This window comes from Gymnoscopelus braueri, assembly GCF_963280865.1.
Source record: "Gymnoscopelus braueri genome assembly, chromosome: 22".
In the NCBI taxonomy this organism is placed as follows: domain Eukaryota; kingdom Metazoa; phylum Chordata; class Actinopteri; order Myctophiformes; family Myctophidae; genus Gymnoscopelus; species Gymnoscopelus braueri.
This window is the reverse complement of record NC_137624.1, coordinates 19,238,566-19,252,183: the sequence shown is the minus strand read 5'-3', so window position 1 is coordinate 19,252,183 and position 13,618 is coordinate 19,238,566. Positions and strand designations below refer to the sequence as shown.

Genomic DNA, 13,618 nt, shown 5'->3' with positions numbered 1-13,618 from the left:
TTGATTTTACAATATAAATTGGGGTCCATGAGATAGATATGCCATTAAAGAGGGGTCCGTAGCCTCATGCATGTCACACTGGGGGTCCTTGAAATTAAAATGGTTGAAAATCACTGGTAGAGCCGTACAAATCTTCTCTTATGGGGGTCCTTGGCATATCTTTTCAAATGGAGGTCCGTGGGCTGTCAATTTGGGGGTCCTTGACATGAAAAAGTTTGAGAACCACTGATCTAGACAGTCGTGTTTCTTACCTTGGGGTCATGTATTCCGGACAGCTCCTCGAAGGTCTTCTCCCCGACCATGACGGCGGCCAGGTTGGCGGTGTAGGTCGACAGACAGAACAGGCAGAAGATGGCCCAGAGGTTCATCAGCAGACGCCCCGTCCAGCACTTGGGGGGTTTGATGGCCACGGTGCGCCCGAAGAGGATGGCGTAGCACACGTTGAGCGCGGAGGAGAAGGAGAACACGCGGTCCCGGTTGCGCCCGCGCGGCGTCATGCCAAAGGGGCTGGTCCACTCGTACAGGGTGAGGAAGACGGCGGTGACGTGGAGGGCGACGAAGATGCCGAGCCACATGGACCAGTGGAGAGGCCACATGAAAGCCCCGATGGGTGCTGCTGTGTCACGGGTACGCACCTGGAAAATATATAAACAGGATTGGACGACCTTTATGTTGGTTATAGATTGTTTCAACAGTCTATGGCAGGGGTCTTCAACGTTTCTCAGGCCAAGGACCCCCTAGCTGAGAGAGAGATGAAGCAGGGACCCCCTCTATATTGTATAAAATTGTGTTTCAGATTAAACTTTTTTTTTTTACTTGTTCTGCTCTTTTTCCCTCTACGCGCCAAACCTCTTTGCCAAAAAATAGCTGATCTACAAGCTCACACGAGGCGTTGTGAGCTTGTAGATCTGCTATTTTTGGCTAAAGTTCTCCTCAGAATAGGGATGCTAGGGTTCAAGTGGTTAATGTAAAAAAAAAAGATCAAATAACACAAAGATTTGGCGGCCACCATGTAGTAACTCTGAGGACCCCCTAGGGGTCCCGGGCCCCCTGTTGAGGACCCCTGGTCTATAGGTCAGCTGTGTACACCACTAGGCAGGGGTGGACGAGACTCAACAGTACATTTAAAACAACCTGTTCAGGTAATAAGTTGGACAGTTGTTGTTTCTGTGATTTATGTCTTTTCGAGGGCAATGGGTTCACAAAGGTTGGAATGTTCAGGGCAGCTGTGTTATTGTTTACAGCATTAAAACAACAGCTCAACTAGACTCAGTAATTTGTCACTTTTCCTGCTACCTCTCTCTTTCTTCTCTCCCACTTCTGTTTCTTGACCCCACTATATTTCCTCTAGACCAAGGGTGCAGATCTCATTACAACAAACATGGAATTTTCAAAAGTGCTCACAGAAAAAACAAACAAACCTATCGACAAAAAGTGCTGCATTGTGCACTACAGTGGCAGCCTCTGCCATTTGGAGGACCATTTCAGAAACCATAGCACACTGCACTCTTGTGACATAAACATGTACACTATAATCACAGTGTATATACAGCTCCAGACTACCCCTATATGCACCATGGACAGCAACACTGTCACAAAACGCACGTCATCCAAGTTTGAACTCCTAATGAATTACTAGGCTAGGCTATAGTTTTACTCAAATACATAGACATTGACTTTTTTTATAAGATGGGCAATATTAATACATCACCTCAAATCACCTAATCTCTCTCTGCATCTCTCTCTCTCTCTTGAATGAGAGAAATCCGTTATGTGAGGATCTGGGGATGTGTCATGTTATTATGAATGATTTCAATAGTGGAGTCGGTTTCTGTTAAATATATATTTCTAATTGCGTAATTTATTTCAAATTAATTTATTGAGGCTGACTCGTCCTCTACGACCCCCCGGGGTCTGTGCCGGTGTGCTAGACAGAGAGATATCTATCTAGTAGATAGACAGACAGACAGACAGACAGACAGACATAAAGACAGACAGACAGACAGACAGACAGAAACGGCAGACAGACAGACAGACAGACAGACAGACAGACAGACAGACAGACAGACAGACAGACAGACAGACAGACAGACAGACAGACAGACAGAAACGGCAGACAGACAGACAGACAGACAGACATAAACGCTGACATAATCGCTGAGGATGAGTGCTTCATATTTGTAGGTGGATTGATTGATTGACTGGCTTAATGATTTGATCGATCGATCGATCAAAAATCAATCATCACAGCAAGGTACTCTTTTTCAATATCACACTTGATTACCTTTAATTGTCCACATACTTCTGATATAGACAAACTCCATCATGAGAAATCAATGCTGTGACTGAGTTAATACGTTCACACAAGGAAAGCTGCATGCTCTCAATTCTGTTGTCATTAAGATAAAAATTTGCATTGGAATTCAATAATGCGTGGCTTGCTGAAAGCGAACAGCTGAACCATATAAGTCTGGACCAGAGTGCCATGGAAAAGAAGGTGAGGTGATGTCATTGAGAGCCGGGAGGAATGAAAATAACAGAAGTCGGACCCACACAAAAGAGAATGCAAAGGTAAGAGAAAGATAACGAGAGAGTACAAAGAAAGACTGACAGAGTCTGAAAGGGACAGAGAGAGGGAGAGAGAGAGAGAGAGAGAGAGAGAGAGAGAGAGAGAGAGAGAGAGAGAGAGAGAGAGAGAGAGAGAGAGAGAGAGAGAGAGATAGAATAGGGGTTGGAAAAATGGGGAGAGAGTGAGATAAAGAGAGGAACAGACAACAACACCGAAAAAAGTGGAGGAAAGCAAAGGACAGTGGTGGAAAGTAACTAAGTACATTTACTTAAGTACTGTACTTATGTACAATTTTGAGGTATTTGTACTTTACTGGAGTATTTCCACTTTTCAATACTTTTACTTCTACTCCACTACATCTCAGAGGCAAATATTGTACTTTTACTCCACTACAATTATTTTAAAACTTTAGTTACTAGTTACTTTATAGATTTAGATTATTATTACAAAACAAACATTAACCACTTCAGCCCTATATACATTTCGGCCATTTGAAAATAGCAGATCAGCTTGTAGATCTGCTATTTTCATAAGAATTTTATAATTTTATACATTTGAAAACTTGTAAAATGGTACATTCTGCATAAGGAGTATTTTCTACTTTTGTACTTGTTTTCATACCAATACTTTTGTACTTTTACTCCAGACTTTTACTTGTAACAGAGTATTTCTACATTGCAGTATTGATACTTTTACTTAAGTAAAACATTTTAGTACTTTTTCCACCACTGGCAAAGGGGGTGGGGATGAGAGAGAGAGAGAGAGAGAGAGAGAGAGAGAGAGAGAGAGAGAGAGAGAGAGAGAGAGAGAGAGAGAGAGAGAGAGAGAGAGAGAATGTGTGTGTGTGTGTGTGTGTGTGTGTGTGTGTGTGTGTGTGTGTGTGTGTGTGTGTGTGTGTGTGTGTGTGTGTGTGTGTGTGTGTGTGTGTATGTGGCAGAGAGGTACTGTACCAGAATCCCCAAGCTGGTGGAGAAGAATGGAGAGGTGAAATCGATGACCTGGCTCCTGGCGGAGTTGATGCTGAACGACGTCAGGGCCAGGTGCGCGGCGCCACTGAGCAGGTCGCCCACCAGCCCCGTCCAGCGGCCGTTCTTGTACCCGCCGTACTTCCCGTCGCCGACGATGTAGAGGTCATAGGTGAAGCCCATGTCCTCCGCCAGCTTCTCCAGCAGGTCGATGCAGTATCCGTAGCAGCACTTCTTGAGCTCCGTGGGGACGGTGCCGTTGGGCCTCCTGAGGTTCTGGAAGTAGCCCTCCAGCACCGACGACTCGTTGGCGAACGGGTCCAGGCACAGCGTGCCCGCCGGGCACAGCCCGTCGGCGTCCACGTCCCGCGTGAACACGAACGGGTGCTCGACCAGCGTGACGACCCGCATGTGGAGCCGGGCGCGGCGCCAGTCCCCGCCGGCGCCCCCGGACCCCTGGTGGCTCGGCCAGCCCCCGTGGTCCATCAGGACCTTGCCCTGCCGCCAGCGGCCGAGCCGTGTCCAGGTCGGCTGGCCCAGGGGGTCCAGCTGGAGGGACCAGATGAAGTGGTGGGCCTCCGAGGTGACGCTCTGGCTCCCCTCGTCGCTCGACATGAAGCCGCTCTGGCCCTCGAATGATGTGTTGGCTAGAAACCTGAGAGGGTTGGATAGAGAATAATGGAAGGCAAAATGAGATCACAAAAGCAAATTCATGAATGAATTCCAATAACACGGATGCTTTTTGCATTTTAAATCCTCAATTTTGCAAAAAAAAATTCATCTCCAAATATACATTCTAGAGCAATGGCGAGAGTTCAGATAGAAGAAAAAGACAGAGCGAAAGAGAAAGAGAGGGGGGGGGGGGTGTTGGATAAACTAATAAAGATTTGGAATTACTGTAAAGGTACACTATTAACAAGACTAGTAGTACTAAAAGCCCCACTAACGGCCACTAGAGGCCATGCAGCTTCTTACACCCAACTAGACTAGGTGTGGTTTGAACCAACTTTCCTGCTCTTACTTGTGGGGCTAAAGAAGAATAAGAAGAATACGTTGGTCTGAGGGTGGTACTAGAGGCAAGCTCATGCAGTCAATCAAATCAGGAGGGTTAATCTTCCAAGGAACATGAATTTGCTCTGCAAGTTTCGTGGCAATCAGCCTTTGAGATGCTATATGTGCTAGTAGGACTTTTGGCCTACGGGCGGCGCCAGAGGAAAGGTCATGGGGTCAACAAAATCAGGGTTCATCCTTCGAGGAGCACCCTATCCCTAGTTTTGGGCATATGACGGGATATACTCTATCCATAGAGCCCTGCCACTAACAGGCAGAAAGATAACCCAAATAGATGCATTTGTGTCCAAATGGCTATGCGTTTACTTGCAGATGTCTGTAGTTTGGTTATAGTAAGTTGGTAGCCCCTGACATTATCGCACCTCAAAATGACAAAAAATAAGTAATTCATAGGAGAGGGACTGCAGTATGAAGAGAATGGAAAACAAAAGAAAATACTTTTGGTAGGGGGACTATTGGAAGAACTGGGAAGAGAGCGGAAGACAGATTGAGAGAGGAGAGAAGGGGAACACGGGGAGAGACGGGCAGGGGAGGGTGGGTCAGGGAGATAAATTGAGTCATCCGTGGATACACTTGGGCCATCTGGGTATTTGCAGGGTACAGATAGCTCGCTAGCAATACTATCAATCTCTCTTTATACCTGTTAGCATTACAGATTCATCAAGTCCTGCCATTTTACAGTCTGCTGACTAAGTGTAAAGCAGGAGATATCAAGGCTGAACCAGCCAACATGAGGCCAGGCTACAAAATAGATGTTTTGGGTTGTATTGCCAATAATCCCATTTTGTCACTTAAATGGGAGTTTACAGCTGGGGAGTTGTTATACCCCACTAGAGTCCAATCTGTCTCAAACTCCTTATCTCTTACTGTCATGCATGTACATATAAACACACACACACACACACACACACACACACACACACACACACACACACACACACACACACACACACACACACACACACACACACACACACACACACACACACACACACACACACACACACACACACACACACTCATATGTCATAAATATTATTATGTGACATAGAACAGAGATAAAAAATAATAATAATTTTGTCAAGTCATCTGCAAACTGCACAGGTTTTAATGAGGGATTCTGCTGTCATGCATTTTTTATTCATGTGCCGTGAAAAACATATTACTTTTCCCAGATGTTTTGTTGTTGTTATCAACAGCAGCACAAAAAATGTGTTATATTAGAGGTCTTAGTGTCAGAGAGAGAGAGAGAGAGAGAGAGTGTGTGTGTACACGTGTGACGCGTGTGTGTGTGTGTGTGTGTGTGTGTGTGTGTGTGTGTGCGTGCGTGTGCGTGTGCGTGTGCGTGTGCGTGTGTGTGTGTGTGTGTGTGTGTGTGTGTGTGTGTGTGTGTGTGTGACAGCGTCAGACAGCCCATGGTTCAGTGATCATGCCATCTCTCTCACTGAGCCATGCTACTGGCTGTCTGAAGGTGTCAGATACCAGAGCGTGCGCTCACACACGCACACACACACACACACACACCTGCACACGCACATGCACACACACACACACATTACTAACATCAGCAAACCGACGCAGCATTTGGAAGGGGAATATTCTGATTCATAGAAAATGTGGGCATCACTTCATCACAAGCAGATTCACACCATTTTGATATACCTTCAGGTAGTGATGTGACCTTTCTAAAATATCTATTTCGTGTGTCACCTCACTCTCAAAATGCTTCCCGCCAAAGCTACATCTACAAGCCTATCCCTTTAGCGGTCTGTAACCCAACCAGACAGGCCGGGCAGCCTGTTTAAAAGTCAACCTACGTGTTCCGAAGACAGCCGAGAAGCTGTGAGAGGCTAAGCTACTTGAGAAATATCATTAAGAGTGCAGGCATCTTTCTCTCCGTCAGTCCTGCTTCACCCTGAAGGGGTTTATTTGACAATAATCGCTCACGCACTGTACAATATGCCACGTTCAGATACTTGAAATATGAACAAAATCAATCATTTGTCATATTGATTTAAAAATGTGCTTCCATAGCAGAGCAGGCATCTGTTATTCATAACAGAATGCCTTGATTGAACTGATCAGAATCAAGTTTTCAACCAAGTCATGTAATAAAGACTCTCGTAAGTAGGCTACATCACCTGTACTCACACAGTATAGTATTTATGTTGCTAACTGCCCTTGGAAATGACATATATACGCTATTAGAGAGCTCAACAGCCACCTATTGAACAGCCTAGTTTCCAGAAGTGATTTCCCATTAATTTACTCCATAGATGTTTCAGAAAATCCTTGTAATTGTAAATAGTTGTAAGTCTGGTTTCAAACAGGTCAACAAGACAAATTGTGACAACAAACCTTTTGATTCGGTAAAACAATTAAAAAACATTGAAAAACACAAAAAACTAAGGTACAAGACAATGTGGCTTCTACAGGAACATAATGCATCATTTCATAACCTCAGCTTATTAGATGGTCACGACATTATGTCTAATAATAGTCCCGTATGCAGAATTTCGATGGGATTTTTACTTCCGGAGAGCATCCTGCTGAGCTCAATTATCAGCTCCGGATATTTTAAATTTCGTGTGGTTTGGTTTGCACTGCATCTTCTGTTTTGTACTGCATTAAATTCCGCTTCTATTCTCCCCAAGGCCCCTGCTGTGACACATTACATGAAAGTTACTGTATGACATCCACCTTTGGCTCACTGGAAAACATGACTCACTTCCACTCAACAAAAGGGTAAAATGATAGTTACAGAAATGATGGATAAAATGATCTAGTCTTTGAAGCTGAAGAGCAGGAATGGTATTTTAACAAGACTAGGGCAAAACCTAGTATATGGCTGGACCATGGATGAAACGCTGGAGGGCTTTTACAGATACTGAGCAGCGACCCTTATAACTTAATTTTAACATAACTTAAAGGACGACTTCAGCCATTTTCAACCCATCTTCATGTAATTGGTCCTCACTAATGCTCATTTTAATATGGCACCATTTTTGTCTATTCACTCTGTGTCTCAGAGGAAGGCTGTGGACAGTTCAGAAACCCACCTACCAGTGACATTATTGGTATGGAGGTTTGGTCATTTCAAACATGATTAAAACATATATACATATTATATATATAACGCGAGAACAATGTCTTCTAAGTTAGAATAATAGCATGCTAACTTTCCAGGAATAGAAAGCCTGGAGTTTCTATTAGCTTGGATTCCCCGCTGGTAGGCGGGTTTCTGAACACAGCTCTAAGACACAGAGTGAGTAGACAAAAATGATACCATATCATAACTAGAAAAAGTGCTCCTCGGAGCACAGGTCTCCGCCAGGTCAGGTAAGTTATTGTGGCCTCCTGGTGGCGCTATAATAGGCCAATGTGAAAAGGGTGCCATTTATTCTTAGGTCGTTCACGGCAATCGGACACTGCATTCATGATTTGAGGCATTTTGTTCCAAAACAATGTTTTGCTAAATTAGACCTGTTGGTGGCGCTATAACAGGCCAATGTGAAAAATTGTGGCATTTCTTCCTTGGCCTAGTGGAAATGTGTTTGTGAAATTTCACGGAAATCGCAAGCTGCGTTCATGATTTGAGGCATTTTGTTCAAACGGAGCAATCCTGCTAATTTTGGAAGCGAACCTTAGTCAATGAGGATGGAATATGGGAAATCGGACAGATCTGTGTTGATCACATGACTATAGAGATACTGTGTACCGATTTGCATGACGTTTGGATAAAATCTGTAGGAGTAATGTAAAAAAATTGGTTTTGCACAAATTGGCCTCCAGGTGGCGCTATAACAGGCCCATGTGAAAAAATTTAGGCAGAGGTTCTGAATTGGCATCCAGGGAGTGTGTGTGCACAGTTTCGCAGCGACCGGGCCAACGGTGCCAGAGATTAGCTGCTAACACACGGACAGGACACACGGACACACACACACACACACACACGGACACACACACGGAAGGACGGAGGGTAAAACATACTCTCTCGCCATGCCTATCGGCCTGGCGGAGACAATGAGCATTAGTGAGGATTAATTATATGAAGATACTGTAGGGTTGAAAATGGCTCACGTCGTCCTTTAAGTCAATGATGTTCGTGTTTTTTATGTTATTCCTAGAGCAGTCAAACTTACTGGGCAAAATGTGACTTAATGTGGGCCAGACCAGTTGTGTGTGCGCAAAGTGCCATTGGCTTTGTTTTTTCAACCAGCTGCCTCACTCAGACCCTGCTATAATTACTGTGTCTCAGTTTTGTTTATTATGAAGCATTGCTTTTATGATTGGTACTACAGTCGTAGGCTTCAAGAAAGTTGTGACGAGAGATGGGGAAAAAACAATGCTAGTTTTAGTTTCAGGAGCCCCACCCTTTCTAAACCATATTCTCACAATATTTCATAATGCATTGTCCTTACATGTCACAGCTAGTGCATCCAACAGTGTGTAACTAATTTCTCGTTCTTCCAGACACCTGAGATTTCTTGGCTTTAACCAGCCTGTCAAAGTCAGGACCCCATTTCTGGGGCAATTTCCATGTAATTTAGATATCTATGTGCCACCTGCGAGTGCAGTTTGGATTTGTTCATGTTCATTATGTAGAAAGCCTGCTCTTAGAGATTTTGTGCTGAACATGCAAAGGATCTTTCTCAGGGCACACCAGCTCAGCCACCATCAGAATGCATGCATTGATGATTTCCCTCTCTGAGTATGGTTTTGACACAGCAGTTATTATGGGCAATAATATCGCTAGCCTTGACAGGAGTCTCCCGGCTTTTGGCGAATATGGATTGCAGTTTTCCAGTCATTCTGTGTCTTCCTGCAAACGTGTCATGCTTTTGTCATTTCTCATAGAGTCGTAGTGTCGTTGTATTCTTTTGCCATAGTCACTTGTTGCGAGCATTGAATATCAGACTCAAAACAAAACAAACAAACAAAAATCACCCACTTCTTTACACCTGTAAACCTGTGACGTCACAATATTCTGATTCTGATTATTTACGTCAACTTTAGTTTTCCTGGACAGCATTTTCAACCACAGCAGCAAACAGTCTCAGATTGGCTACAGCCTGAGTACCCTAGTGGTCTTTATACAAAGCAGGTGGGTAACCATCTATTGTTATACTCAGTGATGAGCTGTGGATTTTTGAACTAGGGGGGCTATATTTTCTGACGTCACGTGCACGCACACGTGCACGCATGTGCACATAGCCAATCAGCTCAGTGCTAGTTGAAATACTGTATTCAACATGTGATTTTTTATGTATTTATATCTTATTATTTAGTTGCATTGTTAATTTGTTGTTTTTATTTTTGTTTCAATTAATTAATTATTTTATTTTCCTTTTAGTTTTATATAAAAGCCCTTTACATAGACTCACCCACACATAAGTACTTAAAATAATCAGACAACTTGTCTTTGTCCTGTCTCAGAGAACTGGGTCCTCTTCTAAGCGATCCCCTTCACACTCTGCAGTGCAGAGACTGTTGTCTCTCATTGTGAGAGGAATGTACACATTCAATTCAAGTCCATGGCTTTTTTCGAGTAGCCTAATGTTATGCAAAGCAGCCAGGTAGACGCTATTGAGAACGGCTCGCCGCTGACGGCGCGAACCTTGAGAGGCTATTGTTTAAACTTTAAGGTGTTAAGACCGCAGCTGACGGTGCGTGCTCGCGCGTGCATGTGGAGCTCCCAGCCCCCCAGCCAGCGCCAGAACTAAGGGGTCGCCGACCCCCCATAGCACCCCCCTACAGCTCATCATACTGTTTACACTTTACAGGTGTGTTTTTTAGGCCAAAGACCCCTTAGCTGAGAGAGAGATGACACAGGGAGGGACCCCCACAACATTGTGTAATAGGCTATGTTGGATTCATGTTAATGTTTTCAGGCATTTAATCACTTAAACCCTCAATGCTTGGTCAAATTTATCAAATACTTTTGGCTCTATACTTGGTCTGCTCTTTTTTCCATCTACACCGAACCAAAATTCGGCGAAAAAAAATAATATATATATATATTTTCGGGTAATGTTCCCCCCCAGATTAGAATAGGGATGATAGGGTTCAAGTTGTTAATGTAAATGAAACAAAAAAGTTCCTTTCACACAAAGGTTTGGCGGACATTCTGTAGTAACTCTGAAGAAAATTACAGCATTGTTGTGTAAACCATGGGTCTTCAACAGAGGTTCCCGGGCGGTCCCGGACCCCTGTTGAAGACCCATGGTTTACCCAACAAGCTGCTGACGAGGAGATCCAGACATCAGGGGGGGATAGAGAGCACATAGTGGCTAGTACCGAGGGTGGCATCAGACCGGCTACATATACAGTACGTAACAAAGGGTAATACATGGTAGTGTTTTTTTTTGCTGTTGTGTAGTTTTTTCAGATCGAACCAGATCGGACCCCTTCGGGCTGCCGGTCGTGCCAGTTTAATAGATCATCCTGACTGACTGGGAACAAGGGTCAGAGATACGTACGGGACTACATGGCCACGCAAGTAGTCAGATCCCAGCGTCAAATGATAAGATAAGGTCAGTTATTGGATGTTTTGTTTTAGTTTGCAATACTGTGTGTGTGCGTGTGCGTGTGTGTGTGCGCGCGCGCGCGCGCGCGTGCGTGTGTGTGTGTGTGCGTGTGTGTGTGTGTGTGAGAGAGACTGTACGTCAGTGCTGACTTGATAAATGATGGCGTGTGTATGTGGTTGTGTTGATAAATGATAATGCATGTGTGTGTGTGTCTACTCAGTGTATGTGTGTGGTTGATAAATGGATGCACACAATAACAAATTACCCCACACTCTCAATCATGCGCAGTTCCACACAGCGTTATGGAAGGCAACTAATGATGATCACTATGAAAGGTCTTATACCTCCCCTATCTTATAATCTAAAAAGTGGAGGTTACGCCAAAGCTGTCTCATCTACCTAATGCATTGATTCTCAACCTTTTTTAATTTCAAGGACCCGAAGTTTGATAGGCATTAGTCCACAGACCCCCATTTTCTTTCTTTTTTCTTCTTCTAAATCTCTGACCCAATCACTGTAGAATCAAATCCGAAAAGTTCAATTCGGTTCCTAACTATCTAATAATTTAGCTGGGGACCCCCTGGAACCCCCTCAAAGACCCCTGGGGTTCTCTGGACCCCACGTGGAGAACCAGTGATCTGATACTAATATTAGTTATTCTGCACTGTAATTTTCTTCTGCACTGTAATTTCTTATTTTCTTTTACATGTTGTATGTGTTTATGTGGTTCATGCTGTGTCTTAATGCTTACTGTTTTATGTAAAGCACTTTGAATTGCCTTGTTGTTGAAATGTGCCAGACAAATAAACTTTGCCTTGCAAAGAAATCTTTCAAAGCAAGAGCTTGCTTGCCCCGGACGGCTGGCGTAGCGGTCCGGGCACCTAGGCTCATTGCAGTCTGACGGCGTGTCGCGGGTTCGAGTCCCGATCCCGACGAGCTTTGCTGCGTGTCACTCCCCGTCTCTCTCTCTCCCCATTTTCTGTCTGTATACTGTATACTATCATTAAACAAAGCCAAAAGAATATCACCCCTCCCCCCCCCAAAAAAAGAGCTTACCAATTTGGGGACAGTTGGCACACACACACACGCACACACATGCACACACACACACGCGCACCCACCCACGCACACTCCCTGATAAGAGAGTTTTGAGCTGTGATTTTGTTTTTTGAGCAGTGAGCTTGTTAGTGCAGCTGTCTGTATTTTAACACTACAGCTCCCACAGCCGTTATTAGTTGTGCTTATCCCTCTACCTCATAAGAAGCATATAAGTAGGATACTTAAAATCGACTTACTTACAGTCTAAGTATATATCATTACCAGCTGTAATGATATTTCGTCTGCATTGTTAAGTAATGCTACATCTATCTTGTCCCAAACTGGACCAACGTGTTTCGGTATTGTAATAACTTCATCCATGGTGTTCTTCCTTGATAAATCAATGCCCACTTCCACCAAGCAGGGAACATTAACTTTTAATGCTGCAGTGAATATTTAAGACCTCTGCCGAGTCATTCATTACATAGCATTATTCTGTCTTTATAAAGTCTGCGGGCCAAAAGATTTTGTTTAACTGGGCTGCATAGGCGTCACTCTAAAAACAAGATTCCTGTCAAGGATTGTCAATGGTGGAAACAAAACATGATTAAGATAAGCCAAATGAAATGTTCCCATGCGGCATCTTATCTTTATGGCCCCTATCCCCCTGTAGGTCATCTGAGCGTCTCCAGGTGTTGCCACTATACGACGATTAAGTGAAAGTATCTTCCTCTCTCTCCCACCCCAATCTGTCTGTCTGCCTCTTTCAGTCTAAGGTGTTTCATTCTCTCCCCCTCCCTGTCTGTCATCTCTCTATCTATCTATTTCATGCTCTCTCTCTCATTCTATGTCATTCTCTTTCTCTCTCGCTCTCTCTCATTCTGTATCTCTCTCTCTCTCTCATTCTATCTCGCCCCCCCACAACCTGTCTACCTGCTACCTTCCCAGCCACTCTCCAACAGCTTTCTCAGTCTGTTGGGCAAGGCTTATTATCAGCCCTTCTCCCTGGCTTAATGGCATAATGTCAGGGCAGCAGCGTGTACACACATCCTGTAAACAGACAGGTTGAAATAATACAGGTGTTGCTGTTCTATTTATAGATACAATCTGTAATGTATACTGTAATTGAAATATATCACTAGGTTTGGTGAAATAGAATAGGTTTCTGCAAGTGTCTGACCTGTTAGTGAAAGGTTTTGTCAATGGTTTTATGAAGTACCTGTTGCAATTCAGCCTTGGCTCAGTATTCATGTCAAGCTTACTGTAGCTGTCAAGAAACCTTCAAGATACTTACAAACTCATATTATGCAGTGACAGATACAGTAACAACAATGGAGTCACACTGCTATCAACAAGTTTAAACATCTTTGTATAAAAGCTGAAATAAGCCACGTTATTGATAAAGAACATTGTAAATGATTCCATGTTACCAAAAGCTTTCAGCACCA

General features: G+C 43.8%; 1 protein-coding gene across 1 annotated transcript in view; it reads right to left on the bottom strand.

Moving 5' to 3' along the window:
- Positions 1 to 13,618, bottom strand: part of grin3a (glutamate receptor, ionotropic, N-methyl-D-aspartate 3A) — a gene marked incomplete at its 5' end in the record, with an annotated part of 81,385 nt that overhangs the window by 33,361 nt on the left and 34,406 nt on the right. Inside the window, 2 exons of the mRNA XM_080420223.1 lie at positions 252 to 635; positions 3,520 to 4,189. Coding sequence (XP_080276349.1) covers positions 252 to 635; positions 3,520 to 4,189 — 1,054 coding nt within the window. The remainder of the gene's footprint in view (positions 1 to 251; positions 636 to 3,519; positions 4,190 to 13,618) is intronic.